The 23,268-nt window shown below is 46.7% G+C and overlaps 3 protein-coding genes across 6 annotated transcripts in view; 1 reads left to right on the top strand and 2 right to left on the bottom strand.

The window, feature by feature from the left end:
- Positions 1-1,250: 1,250 nt before the first annotated feature.
- PAAF1 (proteasomal ATPase associated factor 1) lies at positions 1,251-15,443 on the bottom strand. Of its 2 annotated transcripts, none has more exons than XM_053311236.1 (12): positions 15,343-15,443; positions 13,248-13,288; positions 12,351-12,454; positions 11,321-11,410; positions 10,733-10,831; positions 8,761-8,911; positions 6,796-6,990; positions 6,147-6,238; positions 4,782-4,897; positions 4,477-4,559; positions 3,674-3,756; positions 1,251-1,710 (listed from the first exon to the last, which is right to left on the bottom strand). In XM_053311236.1, exons 1-12 carry the CDS (start codon positions 15,387-15,389, stop codon positions 1,633-1,635), a joined length of 1,179 nt encoding a protein of 392 aa, XP_053167211.1. In that variant the 5' UTR covers positions 15,390-15,443; the 3' UTR covers positions 1,251-1,632. The 2 variants fall into 2 exon arrangements, with proteins under 2 accessions (XP_053167211.1, XP_053167212.1); XM_053311237.1 differs by having other exon boundaries at positions 15,378-15,433.
- LOC128351568 (cytochrome c oxidase assembly factor 4 homolog, mitochondrial) lies at positions 15,410-17,254 on the top strand. 3 transcript variants are annotated; one of them, XM_053311244.1, is made up of 2 exons: positions 15,410-15,539; positions 16,711-17,254. In XM_053311244.1, exon 2 carries the CDS (start codon positions 16,721-16,723, stop codon positions 16,979-16,981), a length of 261 nt encoding a protein of 86 aa, XP_053167219.1. In that variant the 5' UTR covers positions 15,410-15,539; positions 16,711-16,720; the 3' UTR covers positions 16,982-17,254. The 3 variants fall into 3 exon arrangements, with proteins under 3 accessions (XP_053167219.1, XP_053167217.1, XP_053167218.1); XM_053311242.1 differs by lacking the exon at positions 15,410-15,539 and adding an exon at positions 15,611-15,886; XM_053311243.1 differs by lacking the exon at positions 15,410-15,539 and adding an exon at positions 16,125-16,146.
- Positions 17,255-18,301: 1,047 nt separating this feature from the next.
- MRPL48 (mitochondrial ribosomal protein L48) overlaps positions 18,302-23,268 on the bottom strand; it is a 31,139-nt gene continuing 26,172 nt past the window's right edge. Inside the window, exons 7-8 of the mRNA XM_053311238.1 lie at positions 22,972-23,061; positions 18,302-18,543 (exon numbers count right to left, since the gene is read on the bottom strand). Coding sequence (XP_053167213.1) covers positions 18,469-18,543; positions 22,972-23,061 — 165 coding nt within the window. The 3' untranslated portion in view covers positions 18,302-18,468. The remainder of the gene's footprint in view (positions 18,544-22,971; positions 23,062-23,268) is intronic.

Raw genomic sequence — 23,268 nt, forward strand, 5'->3', positions numbered from 1 at the left:
GGGGAGTAACAGCAGGAGAGAAGGCACGCCCTCAACTCCTGCCTGTGGCTTCCAGTGGCATCTGGTGGGCCACTGTGTGAAACAGGATGCTGGAATAGATGGGCCTTGGACCTGATCCAGCAGGGCTGTTCTTGTGTTCAGAGAAACAAGATTCAGGGGCGGTCGTCAGCCTGTCCAGCTGTTGTTGGACCAGAGCTCCCATCAGCCCCAGCTATAAACAAACTGGCCATCCATGTTCTAGGCTAGCAGTTCACCACTGTTTGGAGGGCATAAAAATGACATAGGAAGCTACTGTACAAGTCAAATCATTGGTCTATCAAGTTCAGTTTTGTCTACTCTGACTGGAAGCAGCTCTCCAAGCTTTTCTGCAGATGTGGATCTTTCCCATCATTTGCTACCCTTTTAACTGGAGATGCCAGAGATTCTGCTTGTGACCTGCATGCAGACAATGTGGTCTACCACCAAGCTTGAATCCTGACCACAGTAATCCTGACACTGTTTGACCAGTGGTGTGCAAACACAGCCCCTTCCCTACATACACACAGCTGTCAAACAGCTTTTGGAAACATCCTAAGAAATTATTTGTGCTTTGGGAGATTGGTCTTAAAATCAATAGAAGCCTGAAGGATTTTAGTTTCGTGTTTTTTCAACATCTTACATTGCAGCGAATGTTTCCACAATAACACACTTTTGAATATCCCCGTGATTTCACACAGCTATGCGATTTTGGATAGAGCAAAGTATTATAATAATACATTGCCAAAGACTGGTGGGGCTGAAGCACTCTGAAGCAGCAGACCGCGCCCCCTGCCCTGCCAGCAAGTAATTCTGTCTTGATCCACAACAGCCAAAGTACTCTCTATGTGCCTAGAGGTTAGATCAGAGGGCCAAACACCAATTTCTTGTTGCCAAAGAGGAAAAGGGACCCAGAAAGATATTTTTTTAAAGCCCTCTGTAATGGTTATTAGAAATCAAAGACCAGAGGTAGACAAAGAACTATAAGAGTAGGGGATTAAAAATGAAAATCAACAAAGGCTTTTTGGGAGAATCAATTTCGTTTAAAAAGCAGCTTGAGATCAAAGAAGCTTTATTTTAGATGGAAACTTAAAAGTGAAAGACTGATTGCTGATAAGCAGGGAGAAGTGCCACAGAGAGAGGCCATTCTGGGAAGAAAGACAGGAGATGGAGACCAGGTGGTCTCTGCAGGCTTTTTTTGCTCTGGTTAAGAAACAGACAAGGACTGGGGAAGGTTTACTAAAAACACATCCCTTTATTGAGTCTGCTGCCCTTGATTTCCGTCACACGCACCAGTTCAGGCAAGCAACAACCACTGAAGGGCACCAAATACAGTTTTGCAAAAAGGACTGAATGCCAGCATGCTTTCTGTGATGCTCAGTGAAGGGAAATGGTGTAAACTTTCAAAGCTGTTTCGTTTATATTCCTTGGCAGGTAGTTTAACTACAGCTAGACCTTGGATTTTGCCATAACGAGGTCCCCGGGTCTCACACGCACGTATTCATGCTACTCCTCAAAGCTCTGGGAACTTGGCACTGGTATGGCTTGCTTCAAAATGGTGTTTTTAAGTAATCCCTGAAATGTGTCCAGTATGCCTAGTCCACAACTCCAATTTGGTCAGAGGTCTGAAAGCTGGTATCTCCTCACTATCCCATCTCGGCAACACGTGTAAACCTGCTTCTCCCACACAGCCACCTAGAAAGAACAGAACAAGAGAGAAATCTGATGTGATGTCACAATTAAGTGGAAAACTAGATTAGAACTCTACCTCGTCAGCAAAAGGGTGGGGGAAGAAAGGATTCACCTGATAGTGAGCAAAAACAGGTGGTTACAAACTCTTAAAACCTCCATACCATGATCCTGAATACATTGTCAGAGACTTCAGGCAAATGAGAAATTGTAGGGCTTTGCACTGACCAGAGAATGGAGTTTGAGTTCCTAGTGATGGCAAAGATTCTCTCTCTGTGTTGTCAAAGGACATTATTAGAACCAAAGAAGAACTACACGTGTGGTAAAACTGCAGTTGCTCTTGAGTGATCACCACCCACTGTGCAGGGCACATACATGACCAAACAAAACCCACCCAGTAGTGTTGACTTACAACCATGTTACATGATCAGGTGTGTGTGTGGCTTCCAGGAAAGAATCCCAGTCCCTTCTCAGTGGTTATTTATTGCTGATGGTCTCCCTACTAGGTAACAAGTAGAGCTGTACAAGACTCCTTTTATTTACTGGTGTTGTGTAACAGCAGAGAGAGCAAGTAATGGGTTGGGGAGGCCCGGTCCAGATCTCTCCTTAGCAAGGCTCTCTCTACTTTGACTCAGCCTTGGACTGTCATATGACAGCAATAATTCTATTTCTTTATAAAGAAACAAGTGAATTTTGGCCCATTGAATAACGGGCGCTAGTAACGGCGCTCCTGGCCCCCCGCCGCCATTCCCCCTCCCTCCGCCGTTCCCCCCCCTACCTTTAAGGGCCAAATCGGCCCAGGCACTTGCCCCTGCCAGGCCGGGGAGACGGAGACCGGGGGCGGAGCGGAGGCCATGTAACTTTAAAAAAAAAATTTACTCCCGCGGCCGATGCCGCCGACCGCCCACCCTCCCTCCCAGCTGCCGAGTCCCCCTTACCCTGGCCGACTGCTGTCGGCCGTACACAGCCCTTAATTTAAGAGGCAGAGAGGAGCTCGCAAGCAGAGCTCCTCTCTGTGCAAAGCCTCTTGCCGAACTGCCGCTTTGGGCGCAAGGGACGCAAGCGCCCAAAGCGGCAGTTCGGCAAGAGGCTTTGCACAGAGAGGAGCTCTGCTTGCGAGCTCCTCTCTGCCTCTTAAATTAAGGGCTGTGTACGGCCGACAGCAGTCGGCCAGGGTAAGGGGGACTCGGCAGCTGGGAGGGAGGGTGGGCGGTCGGCGGCGTCGGCCGCGGGAGTAAATTTTTTTTTAAAAGTTACATGGCCTCCGCTCCGCCCCCGGCCTCCATCTATTTTGGCCGAGGCGGCGGCTCCGCCGCCGCCTCGGTCACTTTCCCGCCGCCGCCTCTCCGGCTTCTTCGGGGCGGCCGCTTCTGGCCACCCAAGATGGCTGCCGGGTGCCTGCGAGCGTGTCTCCCTTGCCCTGTTCTGGGCCTGCGCTTCGCGCAGGCGCAGAACAGGGCAGGGAGGCACGGACACACACTTGGTGTCCGTCCACAGATGGACACCAAGCGTTTTATTAGAGAGGATAACCATCATCATCAAACATGCATGGTCTGTCTTCTGAAATTAGCCTTTGGGGGCTGATATGTTGTCATGGTCTGTTTTGTTCTGGTTTATTTGGGAATCAAAATGGCAGTGTTGCAGATTCAACCCTGGTGGAGCTTTCCTTTCCACTGAACTGGAGCCAGCAGCTGGGCTCTTTCTGGATCGAAACAGTAACTCAGTTTTAGCCATGGGGGGCTAGAACTGGGTAGGGAGTGTTTTTGACTTCAGCATAAAAGAAAAAGTTTGTGAATAAAAATGATGAAATCACATTAAGGTTTTAGAAAATCTTCATAACAAACGTTTATACCCAAACTTTTTTAAAAAAAATTGTGCCTAGGTTTTTGCAGTTAAGCACTCTTTCCCCTTTTCCTCTTGTGTGAAATTCTTTTGCTCAGACCCAGAAGCGCTTTTTCCAAAACAATACCTTGTATACAGGGTCACAGTCTGGTCCCGTGAGTTCGACGACGTGATCAAGATCTTGTTGCATAATAAAACAGGTTCCATCACCTAGGATAGGTACAGAACAACATACTGCATATAAGAAACTGTAGTCTTACATTTTATGTGATGGGCATCTGCTTAGCATGGAGAAGGTCCCAGACTCAATCTCTGGTAGCATCTCCAGGCAGGGCTGAGAAGAACTGCTGCCTGGATAGCTACTGCCAGTCAGAGTAGACAATCCTGAGTTAGACGGACCAGTGGTCTGACTCAGTAGATGGCAGCTTCCTACGTTCCTAATATTGTCCCTTTGAATACCCAACACTGCAAGCGCCTCAGAAGTCAAATGAACAAAATCTTTTGGATCTTAAAGGATTCCCCTATGCAGTACTGTTCAACTGTTTGTCCATGAGGAAGAAGAAATTTCTTCCCCCTTCACAGAAACTAAAAACCCATAGTGGAGAAAATCCATGGCCAAATACATTATGTGATACTCTGCCCAATTATGCTTTTGCTGTTGCAGGCCATTACCTTATTGTGGATGTTTATGCTCTAAACTGCTTCGATATAACGTTTGTATGAGGAGTAGTCTTAAAAAACCATTTTTAATAAAATTACACCTAGGATTCTCAAATTTGGATCCCAGATGTTGGACTACAACTCCCAACATTCCTAGCCACAGTGCTCAAAGTACTGTAGCCCGGCAACATCTGGGGACACATGCTGACAATTCCTGGATTACATGAATAAATTACAGATAGGGCTGCAAGGGACACACAAGAGGGCTACCTTGGCTGGCAAGAAATCCATCTTTGTAAGGTATCAGAGAAAGTACTGGTGCTCCTGATCTATGAATCATTCGAACTGGAGCCCTGGAAAGAGCAGCAAGAAAAAGCCAGGATTCATTGCCAAGAGTCACTCACACACCATGTCAGATGTTGGTCAGGATTTTATTCTAATAATATAAACTGAGCCACATCCAATGTCCCCTTCCATGCGTTTCCTCCCTTACATACATTACTGGAACAGCCTAGGAAGTAGTAGCTATAAGGCTGCTAAGTTCAGACTCTTGACCGCCCGTTAATCCCACTCACTTGGTATTTCTCACATCCAGCTGGTACACATTTCCGTCTTGTGTCCCTGCCAGGAGGTAGATGCTGGAGAGGAATGTACAGCAGTTAAAGGCATCAGAGCCAATGAAGAGAAAAACCTGCCAAGGAAGCAAGCAAGGAGAAGACAGAATGGGAGATGCTGTTTCACAGCTGAGAAATATCCAGCTAGAAAAGAGTTCTCTGACAAGGATGGGACTTAACATCCAAAGGGCAGAAAGAAGATGTTTTCATGCTGGGCTAGGACCCGAACTGAGAGCAGGGGTTCCCACTCCAGAGGATGATGGATCCCATCACCCCAAGCCACAATGGTCTATAGGGTGCCACAGGGTTCTGTCTGGACCCCATTGCTTTTTAACATCTGCATTACACCACAGGGTGAGATCATCTGGAGATGTGGGTTTGGGTGCCATCAAAATGCCATCTCTCTTTCCCTCATCTGACTCCTAGGGAGGCAACAGAAATTCTAAACCAGTCTCTAGGATCAGTGTGAGAACGAATGAGGGGGAACTAACTGAAGCTTAAATCCTGACAAGACAGAAGCACGGTTGGTAGGATGTTGATGACTTGCTACAAGGAGTGCAATCTCTTCTAGAGGCATTACCCTCTCCCTAGAACAGCAGGTCTGCATCTTGGGGGTACTCCTGGACCCAAGCCTCATTCTGGATGTCCAGGGAAATAGCAATGGCCAAAAGTGCCTTCTACACTTTACCTAGTATGCCAGCTTTATCCTTTCGTAGGGATACCAGATCTGGCCGTTATTCATGCTTCAGTGACTTCCAGGCTGGAATACCATAATGTGCTTTACATAGGGCTGCCCTTGAAGACAGCCCAGAAATTTCAACTGGTCCAAAATGCAGCCATCAGAGTTGTATCTGCATCAGTTCTTTCCAGTTCTACTGGCCACCAATTTGTTTCCAGTCTTAATTCAGGGTACTGACTCCATCGTTTAAAGCCCTAAACAGCCTGGGACCAGGATACCATAAGAACTGCCTTCTCCCATATCAACCTGCCCATGACTTTTGCTCTTCTCCGGAGGCCCTTGCTCTTGTTTCTCTGCCATATGAGATGCGCTGGGTGTTGATGAGCAGCACTCTCGTTTGTGCCACCCCAACAGTGGAACGGCCTCCCTCAAGAGGCATGGCTGCCCCCTCACTGCCCACCTTCAGAAAAGCAACAAAGGCTCTATGGGCTATGTGAGCTTTCCTGGCCCTCGATAGCGGCCTCGTTGGAATTCCTTTGGTTTCGCTTCCTTATGTGTAAACGTATTATTATGCCTTGAGTGCCTTTGGTTACAGGATGGCAGGGGATCGGTTCGTACACTTAAACGTGATCCAAGAGACCTCTCACCGGCTGCCTGCTCTGAAGCCCCACTCCCTGCAACTTTCTGTCCTCCCGTGCCAGCAACAAGAGCTTCCCTTCTGTTCCAACCTCCCGGTCACCTGTTTTAAAAAGAAACATTCATTAGGATCAGTGGCTGGTAGCCTTGCAGTTACCTTCAGCCAGAATTAGGGCCAAACTAGAAGGGCAGAGGCAGCCATATTGTCGTTTACAAGTTCTGCCCCTTTAACATAGAAAGGGGTGTAGATGTGTGAGGAAAACAGGCTTACGTGAAAAGAGAAGTGTGGGTGCAACCATATTACACATGATCGGCCTTACACCACGTACCTCACTCCATTGCTCTTTCTTGCCCATCACTGTCTAGACTCTATACAGTTACCCGAAATCCTTTAAACTGATGCTGTCAGGAACTGAACCTGAAGCCTTCTGGGTGCAAAGCATGTGCTCAGCCACAGGGCTATGGCCTCTCTCCCGCCTTGTGGGCCCTCTCTGACCAACCAGCCTCCCCCTCCCCCTGCACAAAACATGAAGTACAAAATAAAACCAAGACCTTTCTCTCCAGGTCTGCATTTCTACTCTGACTGTGTACAACAGACCTAAGGAGTCCTTTTTTCTTTTTTTAATGGAGAGAGAACTGTTGTCAGATGTGGCTACTCACTGGGTATTTTTTCAGGCGAGCCCAAATTTACACTGTTGTCAGCATTCTCCACAGCGATCCCATTGACAGGGGAGCCACAATCTGCCACAATCCCCAGACAAGCAGATCTCCCACAATCCCAGAGGCGGGCAGTGCCATCCCGAGAGCTGGAGACCACGTTTCTGCCTCGGTCTACAATAGCTGTGTCCAGGATTCCTGCAGCAGAGGAGATAAGCCACTTACAGAGAAAGCAGAGATCCTCTGGTTGCAAAGAGGAAATGTGCTGCAGCCAGAAGTCCATTCAGTCCAACACATTCTCTCAAGATGGTAGTCATACATTCCACATCACATGCTAACTCCCACCATCCTGACCAAAGTGTGCCACAACCAGAGCAAGAGTGCACAAGGGAACAGCACTGGGTGCGGGGGGAGGGGATTCTTTCAGAGAACCCAGAGCTACACGCTACAAGGGGCTTGGGAGGAGGAATCCTGTCAAGCATCAGCCAATCCTTTTTTCCAGCCACAAAACCCTTTTCCAGCCACAAATATGGTGCTTTATGTGGTGCATGTTTTAGCTTCTTCTGGGGTCTCCCCCCAGAAGTAAAGGTAAAGTGTGCTGTTGAGTCGATGTCTACTCCTGGCGCCCACAGAGCCCTGGGATTGTCTTTGGTAGAATACAGAAGGGGTTGACCATGGCCTCCTCCCGTGCAGTCTGAGATGATGCCTTTCAGCATCTTCCTATATTGCTGCTGCCTGGGAAACGCGGGGATTCGAACTGGCAACCTCTGGCTTGATAATCAAGTCATTTCCCCACTGCGCCATTAGGTGGCTCTCCCCAGAAGTAGGTTCCTCTTAAATATTTAGCTCTATGTCCATAAGAGCTCATTACTTGCTTTTACTATCTACTGAAAGTTGAGGGCCAAATTAGAATAAAAAAGAGAAATCCATGAATAGATCTCCTGCAACTCTGAAAGTGTTAAGAGCAGCCATGAGCAGTCCCTTATTCAGATTGGCAGCATGGAGCTGGGAGAGAGGCATTTAGTCCTCTCTGCTGCACTGTCTTTCCCCCCAATTAAAACTGTGCTCCCAAAGCTGCTATTTGCCTCATCAGACAAACATACAGGTGCTTATACTGTACCTACATACTTGCCTTGTACGGCAAACAGCAGCCTTTGGGAGAGGGACAGAATTTTAACCAGCAAAATGGCATGGGGGGAGGATGAAGCCACCCCCGCCACACCCAGTGATGTGGTCCCTCTAGTCTGCTGTTGCGGCTCAGGCATAAACGTATGCTTAGACCCATTTGCAATATTCCATGTATCATTCCAATTGATCTTTTTTGTACGGGAAAGCCTAAAGTTATTCACAGATCACCTACAAAAGAACTTTCAGCTTTTTAGTATTAAAATAAAGGATAAACTAGAATAATAAATAGTTGGGTCCACAATTTTGAGCTGGCCTTGATAGCTACCCTGTGGTCACCAGGACCTGCCTCTCTGCTTGCTAGCCTATTCCCTGGATGGATGGGACAGTTGCCCAGACAGAGACAAGCAGCAGCTGGGTGCGTGCATGGGCACACACACACTCCTGATGAGGGCAGAACTGAAAGGTAGTATCACAGGCAGCAGGACAGAGATGACAGCAGTAACAGGGCAGGCAAGACTGGTGCTGGCACAGGTCAGCAGAGTTTAGCACACAGTATTACACTGGTGTGACTAACGGATAATATTTCCCCTGTGCCTTTCCACCAGCGACACTAGATGGATAAAGCGTAGAAGCAGGAGATGCTGCAGACCCAGCTGTTTTAGTGCGCATCAAAAGCAGTTTACATCTGCCAAACAGCTGGCACTGATTGTCCTAAATGCAACTTACTTTATATATTTTTCGCATTTATATACTGCCCCATATACAAATCTCTGGGCAGTTTGCAGATTTAAAAATGTAGTAAATAATAAAGGGTTTATTTCCGCTGCCAATCCTCTGTACCTGCTTTGTGACCTTGAAATGTTACAACACAGCTGGCGTCCTCCGCAGACCAGATCTTCAGCTGGGCATCCATCCCACCACTCAGGATCACAATGCCTGATGGGAAAAACCTGCAGCAATTCACATCATACACGTGGCCTTCCAAACGCCTCTGGGAAGATAAAAGAACCAGGTACTAGTGCCATAATCAAAAGCCTTATTTCATCCTCTGCTGTGTTATTGTATTGTATTGTATTGTATTGTATTGTATTGTATTGTATTGTATTGTATTGTAAAATTTATACCCTGCCTTTCATTAAGAAAATCCCAAGGTGGCTCACAATAAAATTTAAAAACAAGATTATAAAAAAGAAACATTAAAATATTAAGCTAAAGAATATACAAACAAATCTGATTTTTAAAAAATGCATTAAAACACTTGCATAAAAACAGTACAAAATACAAGAAGCAGCAGTGGAGACAATCATATAAAAGCCTGGGTAAAAAGCCACGATTTGACATGCTTTCTAAAAACTGAGATGGAGACGGAGGAGTGGATATCCACCAGGAGAGCATTCCAGAGTCTGTGGGGAGCAACAGAGAAGGCCCTGTTCCGAGTGCATGACAACTTAGCCGCCCTCATTGTTGGCACCCGGAGCAGAACCCCCTCAGATGACCTTGTCAAGCGGGCAGCTACCCTTGGGAGCAGGCAGTCCCTCAGGTATCCCGGGCCCAAACCGTTTTTAAAGGTCAAAACCAGCACCGTGAATTGGACCCGGAAACAAACTGGCAGCCAGTGCAACTCTTTCAGAATGGGTGTGATGCAGCTCCAGATAAAACCCTAGCTGCCGCTTTTTGCACTAGCTGCAGTTTCCAGATATCCTTCAAGGGTAACCCCACGTAGAGTGCGTTACAGTAATCCAGCCCTGACGTGACTAAGGCATGGGTAGCCATGGCCAGATCTACCTTCTTAGCAATTATCATCCATTCATTTGCCATGGCTGGAGCACTTCCATGACAGCAGGGATCAGTGTGTCATACAGGCATCTTCTCTTTGTTTTTGTTTCTTAACAGAAACTATCACTTGCAAGGGCCTAACTATAATTGAACAAGGGGGGAGGGGAGAATGCCTGGGCCCCGAGGGAAGGATTTGCCTCCCTGTCTCATTGGCAAGCGGCTGACTCCTGATCAAAGTGTGTGGTGATATCTGCATAGGAGCAAGAGAAAAGGCATGCTGAGGAAAAATTGTTTTTCACCATGTCCATATAGTTCTTCTGCAGCAAAGACATGGGGGAAGAGGGCAGTGGGGGCTGGGGGCCCATCTACACGTCTTGCCCACTTCAACCTTGTTACGCCCCGATCACCTGCACTACTTTAAATTTATAGTTCATATCTTCAACTTCTCAATGAGGTGATAAACCTGCTTCCATTCCAGGCTGCAGGTGGGAATTCATGTATAAATTCCATGTTAAGACAAAAACAATAAAACAAAACAAAACCTCTGCATGCAGAAAACTATCCTATAGAGGAGAAGGATTCTAACCTAGCAGTTTCCCTGACATGCTACTTTTCTATAGGAGTTCCTATGTGCAGTCTGAAATGATACAGCTCAGATACAGGTTTACCACCTCAAGAACCAGGTCACTGTCTCAACATGCGCTATACAGAAAGCGGTCTCAGGGAGGGGGAAGAGGCTGTTTGCTACATGGGGGTCCACTGAGTCTCATGATCCATGAGTGTGCATGAGCAGATATTCACCTGCATTGGTATGTACCAGGTGCCCCCTCCCCCCAATACACACACACACACACACACACACACACACACACACACACACACCCAAAAACTCTCCTTCCAAGCCCCATCTGCTTTCAAAACTGAATATTAAGTTTAAACAGCAGTTTGATGGGCTTGGCACCCAGGGTGGGTTGTTTGGTTGCAGGTTCCTTAAAAGCAGAATCTAATACTCCCACTGAATAAACCTGATTCTTACTCTTATTTCTCCATTAGCAGCCTGCCAAAGTTTCATAGTCCCATCAGTGCTGGTTGACACTCCAAGCCCACCACCACTTGAAATGTCAAGGCAAGTAATCTAAAAGAGAGAGAGAGAGAGAGAGAACAGTTCATGTATTATTGCACAGATCACAGGCTAAAAGTATCAGTTTATTTGTTTGGTAACGTATTTTCCATATAATTAAACTAACAGAAGATGGAGTAGTGAGCATCCTAGTGTTTGGGGCACTGGAAGGCAAGAAGCAGGGAGAGTACAAGATCTTCAATGATACATGTAAAAACCAAATGTATAAAACCTTAAAAACAGATAGTGGTACTCAAAAGTTTGACATCTACAACCTATTTGCCCTAATTTTGGTCAAAGAATGACTGAAGGGTACCACTTGGCTTGTAATCGCATTTATGACACAAATGCTACAGAACTGTGTATAAAATGTTGCATTCCCCCCCTTGAATATGCAATGGCCAGAAATATTCTTAGATCAAAGATCTAAGAAGATTTAATTAGCTCAGGGAATATTTTCCTGTAAAGTCAACTCTTTACCAATCCTCCTGCAAAAGTACTTACACTTTTTTGATGAATTCTACAAAAAGTTGTGTAGGGTGCCAGAAATTTGGTGGAGGCATTTTCACGAGGGCAAGAAACAAGCAAGCTTTTCTGTGGCAAGTAGAAAAGAAAGAGATGACATTTTAAAACGGATAAGGACCAGAACATTACCTTACATTCTAGGTGGCCACTACTGCTCCTGGTATTTTTCAGAGTCAACATGATCATCTCCTCTCCATCCATTTATCTTGCTGTCAGATGCGACATGCCATAAATATAAAGGGATACTTACTGTACAGGGCCAACTTTGAGATAGCTGTTTAAGCCCTTAATTCATTATCTGTATCTTAATGTGCCAGTCATGTCAGAAAAGCAGCAACTACTCAACCATAAAAACATCATATATTTTGCTAGGGCTTTTTAAGACGGAACAATTTTGTCTCCAGAGACAGTAAAATCACCTATCCTCATGCATGTTCCAATTCAGCTCTGTAGGACAGGTACTTGTGCAATATGCATTTTCTAAAGGGGATGGATCCTAGAACAAATCAATCCAGAATTTTCGCTTGAGGCACAAATGACCAGGCTCAAACTATCATACTTCGGACACATTATGCGAAGACCCAGCTCCCTTAAGAAGTCCATAATGCTGGGAAAAGTTGAAGGAAAGAAGAGGACGACCAGCAGCAAGTTGGATGGACTCGATGACGACAGCAATGAATGGACCACTGAGAGACCTTAAAGGCCAAGTTGAAGACAGATCATCTTGGAGAGAATCTAAGAGTCGACACTGACTTGACGGCACTTAATCAATCAATCAAAAGGGGATGGAAGTTTCACTGAGAGGTAAGCAATATCCTGTTTTTATACTGCTTAAGGACATTTCAATTACACTACCACTTAGTGAATCAACTTGCTTCAAGCCAGGAAAATGGTGCAATAATTACCTTTTAATCTAACATTGGCAATATGGACACGCAATATGGCTAGTTGATTATTTCTCTTTACTAGCCATCAATCTGCCCTTCAAACATTCAGAGTAAAATTATACCTTAGTTATTTCACTGACAACAAATCCTTCAGAGGCTGTGATTTCAGGAACTCCATCTGAACCCACCCCCTGACAAGTCAGGGTCCCATACAGAGTTGATTTTCCTACAGCACAGGAAAAAAAGGCAGAGAACAGTTTAACATTTTACCCATTACTTCTTTAATGAAGCCATGATAATCCATTTTTAAATTTTGATCTGATTTAAAATGATTTTTAATGTTATTTAAATTGTTTTGTATTGTATTTTATATTCTCCCCTGCCCCCTTCTTAATCTGTTATGATTTAATGTGTTGTGTGTTTTTATCTTATGTTTTAACGTTGTGTTGTAAGCCACCTAGAGAACAATTTGTTAAGGGGTGGCTAACAAATAAAGTTGATGATGGTGATGATGATTTTATTTTCAGTGCTTGAATCTAAACTTGAAACTAAATGCTAATGTTATTATATATTCCATCAGGATTTGTTATGCCACTCACATCTCTACTGACACTAAGCAAATAGTCAATTGCAATAAAACCACCTATCCAATCAAGCAAAAATCAAGCAAAAAGCATGCAAACTGGTTTATTATAATCCAAGCCATCTTTTCACCTGGGCAGTTAAAAATTAAGTTCTGACTAAAAATTCTGAGGTTGTTCTCAACCCTGAGCAGGACTGTCATCTAAGAATCTGATACTGCCTCTTGACTTGTTTTCCCAGCTTTGCAAATGATATAATTTACATGATTTTTTCCTTGATTTAGGGAAGCCACAATGAAAAAAATCTGAATATTTCACTTAGGATGAGAATATCTGGAACGACTGCTTCTTTTTTAGAACTGAGAATGTATCTGATAAAAAGGAGATGGAAACTGAGCACTATCTCCACAGATGAGGCTGGGGACTCTTCTTGCTCACCTGGGCTCCTGCAGCTCAGCCAGACCTCCTCCTCATTCTTCCTACAAAGATGACAAAACACCAGTTAGTATAGAGGGCAATATGTGAAGGGAGCATCGACAGAGTAACTGAGATGGTCACTCTGAACAGGGTCCCAGAAGTATGCATTCTGGTTTACACATTCAGACTATAACCTGTTTTATCAGATGGGACTAGAGATAGGCAACAACCATGTTCCCCTATGCAATCACACTTCTCCCAGACAAGAGCTCACAAACTATCACATTCACCAGGCAGATGAGGGAAAGGGAGTGGGAGGAATAGGGCTGCAGTCCTTGAAGGTCCTTATGATGGTAGGAGGAGGACATGATGAGCTCTGTAGGAGAAGGCATTTGGTAGAGGTAAAGTGGGAGCATCCCAGGGCACAGAGCAAAAAGGGAAATTGCCAGGGAACAAATTTTTTTTTTAAAGGTAAAAGGAAACAACTGTGAAGGGGATCATTGAGTGGAACATGGATCCTTTCCAGAGGATTTGCTCTGTAGGGCTACTATAAAAGAACATTGAAAATAAAAGGTCTGGATTTTAAAATTGTTTCCAAGTGCAGAAAGGTGCAAGGGGGAAAAGTGTAAGAATATGTAAGGAGCAACTGAGCTCAAATACAAGGAGGCACTCATTCATTGTGACAAGTAATTTTTTTGTGGGGGGGGCACTTTTGGAAAGACAGGGCAATCCTAATAAATGTGTTTTAATGAGGTCTGGGTAGGAGCCATTGAAGGAATAGGGTATATTTAAGAGATCAGAAAGGAGGCAAAGGAAATATAGGGATAAGAATGGGGTGCCAGGCAGGTCTTCTGAGGCTGAGTCTGGGAGAAAAAGGATGGTACAGATCACAGAGTAGTCTATTAGCTCCAAGAAGGTACAGGGGAGAAAGCCTGACTGAATCTCTAGTGCCTAAAGAGTTGGAAATTGATGGCTATGCTGAGTTTAGGTTTTGGTCAGCCTTTGAACAAGATACTCTCAGCGGGGGCCCTTTCTCTTTGTTATCATTAACCACTTGTTTGCCTTCTCTCGCTGGACAACACTGCATTACTACACAGACAGTGAGGTGAGAAGCAACAAATGTTGCTCTTTCTCCTTGCACCCATCATTACTTGCTCAGAGAAAGTGAGTGAGGGGACAGCAACGGCAAGGAGAGGGCATAGGAAGCTGCTTTAGAGTGAGTCAGACCTTTGGTCCGCTTCGCCCAGTATTCTCCACCCTGACTGGCAGCAGTTCCCAAAGCCCGGGGCAGAGAAAGGCCTTTCCCTGCCCTGCTAGTTGAGATCCTTTACCTGGCACCCAAACCCTGGACCTTCTTCGTGCTAAGCAGGTGCTCTTCCCCTGAGCGGAGTCCCATCTGCAAAGTGCAACGGTCCCTTCCTCCTATGGGAGGGATAGCCTACCCCCCCACCCCCACCCCCACCCCAGGGGGATCCAGTAAGTTCAGGAGGCACACAGACCTCTCACATCAGCTGCCTCTACCTGAAGCAACAGGGTCAGGGAAATTCGGGGTGGGTGGGTGCTGACAGCAGACCTCCGTCAAGTTACGGGCCTCAGTTCATGCTCAACAGCATGGCCTAGAGACTGACGGCCAGGTGGAGGGGGCAAAGCAAACGGCATAAGAGACTGCCCCCCCCATCTTAGTTCTGCCCTCCAGGAACCCTGAGAGGAAGCCAAATGTCTGCAATGCAGGGCGAGAAGCTGAGGCACTCCAGCTGTGGATGGACTACAACTCCCATCATCCCCCAGATGAACACACTGCAGCCAGGGGGTGATGGGAGTTGTAGTCCAACCACCACCACTGCAGAGTCTCAGCTTGGCCACGCCCCCTGGCTCAGAGTTTCAGTAGTAGCCACACACCCTGACCCCTGCCAGCCCTGGAGTGGGGAGCACAGGGCAGGGGCTGGCAGGGCTGAGGAGGGTCCCTGTGGGAGGGGGCGGCTGGAGAACCATGGAGGGGGGAACTGGGCAGACAAGCTTCGGGGGGAGGCACTCTGGTGGGGGGGGCAGGATAACGGGGGGGGGCTCTAGGAGGCCGGGGGGCGCGTCCTCCTCCTCCTCTCCTTCTCCCGCCCACCTCAACACCTGGTCCCAGTCGCTCTGGAGACGCACCACCGCCGCCATCTTGGCCTCGGCCCCGCCCCGGAAGGCGCATCCTGCGTCCCTCCCCCCGGAGGACCCGGGAGCCGCCCACCAAGGAAGCAGTTTGGCTGCCCCCCCCCACCCGCTGCTGCGCCGGTGGAGAAGTCGGGGGGCTCCGAGGAGGAGGAGCCGGTGAGCGGGAGGCAGGCAGGCAGGCAGGCAGGCAGGGCGGGCGGGCGGGGGCCGGCCGAGGGTCGAACCTTGCCCGCGTAGCGCAGCGGGCGGGGAGTCCGGCGCGCGAGCGAAACTAAGCAGGGGCGACCCGGGACCGTTTCTGGAAGGGAGACTGGTGGCGGCTTTCGGCCCTTTGAGCTCGGCGCGACCGGGACCCTTTTCCCGGGAGCTTCTGTATTGTTGAATTCTAAAAACGTGTTTTTGTCTATAAATATAATAGCAAACCCATAAACTCTATCCGCCCCCTAAGTTTGCCCCCACGGCGAGACAAACGGCTGCCATTTCAGCAGGCAGACATTCAGCAGGTGGGGCTTTTTCTGTGAGCAGGCTAGGAAAGCACGGTTTGTTTGTTTTTCAGCGTTGTCGTCGTCGTCCTCAGTAGTAGTAGTAGGGCCCTGACAGAGGAGAGGAGCAGGAGTCCCTCTGGCTTAACACTTCTCCTCCTGCCTAGCCTCCTCTGATCATCTGCTCAGCCTCGCTCTGAATTCCACTCCTCCTTCCAAGATGTTAATTGCAAGATGTAGTTCTTGCAATTACTTATAGTAAAAAATATAACAAAACTATGGTGAGAATGCCCTGGGGCTACAGGTTTGAGGAGTTTTCTCTTTGGGGCTTTTTGGGTCAAAAGTACCCACCTATTGGCAAGCATCTGGTACAGTTGACTAGTCCTGTGGTTTCCATTTTTCTGTGTGCTTTATGGGTTTCACTTGGCTTTATTTGTATATGCCATGCTGATTGTGGTGCTTTATGGAAATGGGAACTTCCCAATTTGCAGTAAATTGGGAAAGTTCCCATTTTACTGCAAATTGCAGATTTGCAGCGGTGACTTGTGAGGGGACTCAGTGGTGCTCCTCACTGGCTACTATTTCAGTTAGTCCAAAAAAAACACATGCAGGGTCAAGCTTGGGTCCTTCCCTAGATGTTATTGGACTACATCACCCCACCCACTTTTGTGATGGTGGGAATTGTAGTCCATCATCATTTGGGGACCCAAGTCTGAGGACCCCTGTAATATGTCATTTGGCCCTGTGGTTCCCTGAGAAAGGGGAAAGTAACTGATTAAGTTATTTTAACAAATACGGTGTTACTGGGTACTGTTGAGGACAAATTGTTCCGTTCTTTCTTCCAGATCCTGCAAGATGTCAAGTGCCAACTCCTCAGGTCACAACTGGAGCCAGAAATCAAAAACAGAGGAGGAAGAGGATCCCTTAGACCAAATGATCTCGCGTACCGGTTGTGCTGCTTTCCATTATGCAGTGCAGGAGTGCATGGCTGAGCACCAGGACTGGCGGAAGTGCCAGGAGCAAGTGCAGAGCTTCAAGGACTGCATGAGGGAGCATCAGAAGCAGAGGGCGGAAGAACTGCGGAGCAGGCAGAAGCTGCGTCAGGCCACGAGCTGAAGGAAGGAAGGCCAACAAGTAAGGCGAGCCATTGTCTTGGCTTGCTTAGCAGCCTACTAAAATGCAAAACAGCACAGATGAGTTGTCTCCTGAGAAAGCTGCTGTGGTTCCAAGGAAGTTCAGAAGAGCCTGATCCTGCTGCAAACAAACACATGTGCATGTTGGAAGACCCTTTACAGTCATTGGACGCTCATGTCATTGAATTCTTGTTTTTTAATCAGGGAAAATGTGACTTTATTTTCTTGCAAAAAAATAAATGTAGATTTGATCTTTTCCTCTTCCTTCTTTTTGAGTATCCTGGAGGTGCTCAAAAATTTAAGGTTGCTAAAGAAACAGTCCCAGTTGCTGAGGTTGGTTTCTAACACAGCCTTTTCTCAGATACAATAGTTTTCTCTCCTTTGATGGGTATAGAGTAACCCCATGTCTGAGCCAAATAGTTCACATCAAAGACAACATGCATTTGTTCAGTGGAATGACTAAAGTGTGTAGATCATGACTCATTTTGAAAAACCTTGATTTAAATTAAGAGATCAAATGGTGATGTGTACATACTTCATACATAAGACCAGTTCAACAAATGGTGGTGGGGGAATCTCACTGAAAATCTCGATTTTGTGCTGACTTCAAAATCTGGCAGAAGGGTTGTTTAAATTTATTTTAAGGGAGAAAGATGCTGTAGTGCTTCTCTCATTCTCCAAATGCCACATACCAGATGATGTGCATTTCCTACATGCCAATAATTTGTCTAAAGGAAAATATGAAAACTGTGTATTGAAAGCCATGGGGAATGAAGGCACCTGCCTCTATGCAGAGATGTTGTAGCCAGTTTCCTAGTATACGTCTATACAGAACAAGATACATGGTTGTCCAGTAGAAAAAGTCTCTAGTTGAAATGGACCCAGCTCCTCATGTCCCTGGAATTAAGGTTGAGAAATAAACTAAAGGCTCATGTGAGCCCAAAGGTCTCTCCCACAGAGGAGGCACTTACTGCATCCTTGCCTTGTGTAACTCCAGCTACAGGACTGGTCCTATATTCAGACTTTAGACAGGGCTGCACAGGTTTGGCCCTCCGGTGGGTTGCTGGACTACAGTCCCCATCATCCCTGATTACTGGCTGCTGTGGCTGAATAATGGGAGTTGTAGTCCTAACTGCTGCTAGAGCGCCAGAGTTGTGCAGCCCTGCTTTACAGGTATTTTCAGCAAGAACTGGAACCCTTCGTTGCATATACATCACGTACTGTGAGTGTCCACTGCTAACTCTAAACTGCATCTGTGCAGACAGCATTCCTGCTTTTGGAGCCAATTGCTTAGCACACAACACCTTTTCTACCTTTTATTATGAAAAAAAAGACCCATCGTGGCAGGGTAAGCTACTCCATCATTCACAGCAATCCGTTTTCCAGAGGAGTCATGCCAGACTACGAGGAAGTCAGCGAGGAGCAGCCTGAGCAATGGTGGGGAAGTGCAAGATACTGGCTTGGCCCGGCTCAGCGCATTTGAGCGAGCAGCTCTTCAAGTTCCGGACGAGCCTTCAGGCGAACTTTGAAGTCAGCCTCTGTATGCTGTGGGAGGAGAGGGAGAAACCAGAGAACATTAAAACAGGGCTTTGAGTGGCTGTTAGAGGGGCAGCTGGTGTCCCCTCAAGGTGGCCTGTAGTGAGGTTCCTCACCCAGCACAGCCAGAAAACAGCAGTTACACAAGAGACTGTACTGGAGGGAGCAAAGAGGTCCTCTCCCCACCCCACTAGTTCCAGAGGGTTTGAGCAGCTCAGTGGTAGAGCATCTGCTCTGCCTGCCCATGGACTCCGGTTTAATCCCTGGTAGCATCTTGAGAGAGGGTTGAGAGAGACCCCTGCCTGAAACCTTGGAGAGCTGCTGCCAGTCAGTATAGACAATATTGAGCTAGAGGGACCAAGTGTCTGACTCCATCTAAGGCAGCTTCCTATATTCCACTGCCATACATTTCCATATCTGTGTCCACAGGTGTGAAGGGCCACAACTTCAATGATTAAATGGTGTGAGGAAAAGAGCTAAACCAAAGTGAATTGAGGATAGGATCCAAAGCTTTGTATGCAGAAGATTCAAAGTTCAGTCTTCAGGTAGGGCTGGGAAAGACACTAAAAACCCTAGGAAGCAATCCCCCCCGCATCTGTGCACAGGTTGAGTTTTCTTCTGGGCGGCAGTATCAAGGCAGTGTGTGCATACATGCATTCAGAATGGGTCCTTTCTTAATTAACCTGAGCAGGAGATTAACTGAGTGGACATCAAAAAGCTTGTGTGCGCACCATGTGTACACCTTAGAAGCAACACTGCTGGAAAGCCTATGCCAGTCTCCATGATCAGTACTGAACAAGATGGGCCAATGGTTTGAGCAGAAGGACAACTTCCTGTGTCATGCTTGAACAGAAGATACTCCTCCAGGAGTTGGGGGCCTCCAAGTAGTGGGCGATTCGATCATTAGGGGCATAGAGAGATGGGTCTGTGATCCGCGTGCAGACCGCACAGTGACTTGTCTGCCTAGTGTTAAGGTTGCAGATGTCACACAGCATCTAGATAGGCTGTTAGGCAGTGCTGGGGAGGAGTCAGCTGTCGTGGAGAACGTTGGCACCAGCAATTTTGGGAAATGCAATTGAGAGGTCCTGGAAGCAAAATTTAGGCTGCCAAGCAGCATACTGAAGTCCAGGACCTCCAGGTAGCATTCTCTAAAGTGCTACCTGTTCCACATGCAGGGCCAGCGAGACAGGCGGAGCTGAGGGATCTCAATGCGTGGATGAGATGGTGGTTCCGGGAGGAGAGATTTAGATTTGTTAGGCACTTGGGAAGCATTTTGGGGCAAGTGAAGCCTGTACAAAAGGGATGGACTCCACTTGAACCAAGATGGAACCAGGTTGCTGGCATTTAAAATCAAGCAGATTGCAGAGCAACTTTTAAAATGACTCCTGGGGGATTGCCAACAGGAACTGGGTGGTACCTGCTTCAGCAAGCAACATCCCCTGAGGAGGGTGCAAACTTTTCAGATAAACCAGAAGGAGACACAGCAGAACCAAGAGTAGAGCAGACAAACCCATGACAGCTGGTCAAAAAGGTCAAATGATGGTAAGTGTGATAGCACATGCCAACGCCAGGTAAGAGACTCTAAGTATAGGTGTTTATATACTAATGCCAGAAGCCTCTGAGCCAAAACAGGCAAGCTGGAATGCTTGGTTGCTAATGAAAACATTAATAGTGGGCATAACGGAAACCTGGTGGAACGGCGAGAATCAGTGGGGCACTGTTATTGCTGGATACAAACTCTACAGAAAAGACAGGCGGGGCAGATCGTGTATAGAGTAGCATTGTATGTTAAAGGAGGGATAGAATCCAACAAACTAGAAAACCTAGGAGGACTAGAGTCTTCCACTGAATCATGAGGGGTGACTATGAAGACTGAAAGCAAATGTGTTACTATAACCCTCCAGATCAAAATGCTGAGAGTGACCTGGAAATAAATCAGAGAGCAAGCGAGCTGTAATTTGATGACTTCAATTACCACATAAAGGTAAAGGTACACTTGATAGGTACACTATAAACTATACTGAAAAATTAACAAATTGCCAGGGCCAGATGGCATCCACCCAAGAGTTCTGAAGGAACTCAAATGTAAAATTGCTGATCCTCTAGTAAAAATATGTAACTTGTCCCTACAATCAGGCTCTGTACCAGAGGACTGGGAAGTAGCTAATGTAACTCCCATTTTCAAGAAGGGATTGAGGAAACTATAGACCGATTAGCTTAACTTCTGTGCCAGGGAAGTTGATGGAAAGCATACTTAAGGACAAAATTGTTAAACATATAGAAGAACGGGCCTTGCTGAAGGAGAACCACCATGGCTTCTGCAAGCTCAAGTCTTGCCTCATGAATCTTTTCGAGTTCTTTGAGAGTGTCAACAGGCATGTGAATCAAGGTGATCCATTTGACATAGTATACTTAGATTTCCAAAAAGCTTTTGACAAAGTTCCTCATCAAAGCCTCTTGAGAAATCTCAGCAGTCATGGGATAAGTAACTTGCTTAGGGAGCAAGAGGTTGCTGGTTCAAATCCTCACTTGTATGTTCCCCAGACTATGAGAAACACCTATATCGGGCAGCAGTGATATAGGAAGATGCTGAAAGGCATCACCTCATACTGCGTGGGAGATGGCAATGGTAAACCCCTCCTGTATTCTACCAAAGAAAACCACAGGGCTCTGTGGTCACCAGGAGTCGGAACAGACTCGACGGCACAACTTTACCTTTAGAGAGAGTAGACAGAGAAATTTCTCACCCTCTTTCACAACACTAGAACAAAGGGTCATCCTATGAAACTGAAGGTTGTGAAATTTAGGACCAACAGGTGAGGAGAGCTGGTCTTGTGGTAGCAAGCATGAGTTGTCCCCTTAGCTAAGCAGAGTCTGCCCTGGTTGCATCTGAATGGGAGACTTGATGTGTGAGCACTGCAAGATATTCCCTTTAGGGGATGGGGCCGTTCTTGGAAGAGCAGAAGGTTTCAAGATCCCTCCCTGGCTTCCCCAAGATAGGGCTGAGAGAGATTCCTGCCTGCAACCTTGGAGAAGCCGCTGCCAGTCTTTGAAGACCATACTGAGCTAGATAGACCAAAGGTCTGACTCAGTATATGGCAGTTTCCTATGTAAAAGGAGGTACTTTTTCACACAGCGCATAATTAAGCTATGGTATTTTCTGCCACAGGATGCGGTGATGGCCACTAGCTTGGATGGCTTTAAAATGGTCGAAGAGGAGTGGGAGGGTTGGGTTTAGAGCAAGGAAGCTCTGATCCAGATCCCTTGGCTCCTCCAGGAATGTATCTAAAAGGACTCTGCATGTTAGTAAAAGTCAGAATCCTGTTTTGGAATCTCTCGCCCCACCCCAGGAGGCAGTCCCTGACAGGCAACTGTCCCAGTTGGGGTGGGGGGTGGCCCTTTAAAAGCTGCCCAGCACTGGCACAGTGATTCTTGGGAGCATCTACTGTTGGTGGTGGTGGTGCTGAAGAGTGATGAAGGGAAAGTTGGGCACTCACATGGGGCGGATGAGAGAGGCAAGGCTGAACATGGGACCTTCTGCCTGCAAGTCATGGACCTGACCACTGAGCTACCCACCCCCCACCACTTTCCAAGTTTCCTGGTTGTGGACTTAAGGCAAGTTCACACTTTGCTGCTTTAGAATGGGTATAAAAACAATCCAGTTTAAAAAGGCAAAATGCACATGAGATTAGTTGTAAACACACACACATTGAAACAACCAGATGTCATGCCACCCATTTGTTGAGATCTTCCTCGGAGGCCTCGCTTCATGTGCCAGATGTGGGAGAGAGCCTTTCTCTGTGGGTGGCACTGAAGCAGAGGAACCTCCTTTCCTCATTGCCTCATTGCTTCCTTATTGGCTTTTGGATGCCAATGTAGCTCTTTCTGGGGGCGGGGACACAGTGCCTTTAAGTTGCCCCAATTAGCTCCTTTTCTTGTTTGTGCTGCTGTGATGAAAGCTGATGCTAACGATCCCTTATAAATTAAGGGATTTTTCAGGTTTTTGTATTTTAATGTGTCCTGTCAGCTGCCTTGGAAATGCTTAGTTGAAAGGCAGAGTTACAAGTATTTTACCAAAATGAAAACACACGCAGAAGTCGCAATGAGGTAGGGACCAGGCCGCCCACTTCGGTGCTTCTTGCAGGGAAACCTGGCATGCCTCATTCACAACAGCCGGCACCATCTGCCTGCGTTGTTAAATCCAGGTACTTTTTGTAACCATGTTTTAATAGTACATTATGAACTAGCCTTTGATATATCTAGGCTTTAGGAGCACAAGGAAATGTTCTGAGCCAGAAATAAAATTCTCTTGTTGCAGGGGAAAGAGGAGGAGGGTAAAATCCTTGCACAGTTCTCAGGGCTTACTGCTGCAACAGTTTAAAAGAAAGCCAGGCGCCACATTGCTGAATGTAACTGTTTCTATGAGAGTCCACATACCTCTTTCACTAACAGATGGAGTCCCTCCGGCTGGTTGGCCTGAATGATTTCTAGGAGAATTGGAGCAAACGTGGCACTCAAACTTCTGATCTGGGGAGAGGGAGAGAGATGAAAAAAAGAGGAATGGGATGAATCAGTGAAGAAGGAAAAATGCAAGATCGGACCAGTTATGATGCCAACACAGTATAAACAGTCTATCTGTAGCAGTAAGCAAAAGGTGCAGCATAAAGCTATGCCATGCGGTGTGCTCATGGATTTGGCAAGAAGCATTGCTTTGTTTATTGTACCCTTCTCCCA

Source organism: Hemicordylus capensis, chromosome 3, assembly GCF_027244095.1.
Source record: "Hemicordylus capensis ecotype Gifberg chromosome 3, rHemCap1.1.pri, whole genome shotgun sequence".
Classification (NCBI taxonomy): Eukaryota; Metazoa; Chordata; class Lepidosauria; order Squamata; family Cordylidae; genus Hemicordylus; species Hemicordylus capensis.

Bases quoted from the DNA above. Each gene is read 5' to 3' on its own strand.
- LOC128351568 (XM_053311244.1), top strand. From the start codon at position 16,721: ATGTCAAGTGCCAACTCCTCAGGTCACAACTGGAGCCAGAAATCAAAA.
- PAAF1 (XM_053311236.1), bottom strand. From the start codon at position 15,389: ATGGCGGCGGTGGTGCGTCTCCAGAGCGACTGGGACCAGGTGTTGAG. The intron at 11,411-12,350 runs GTATAATTTTAC...TACTTGCCACAG, and splicing joins TTGTCAGTGAAATAACTAAG to AAAAGCTTGCTTGTTTCTTG. The intron at 6,991-8,760 runs GTACAGAGGATT...CCTCTGCTGCAG, and splicing joins ATTTCAAGGTCACAAAGCAG to GAATCCTGGACACAGCTATT.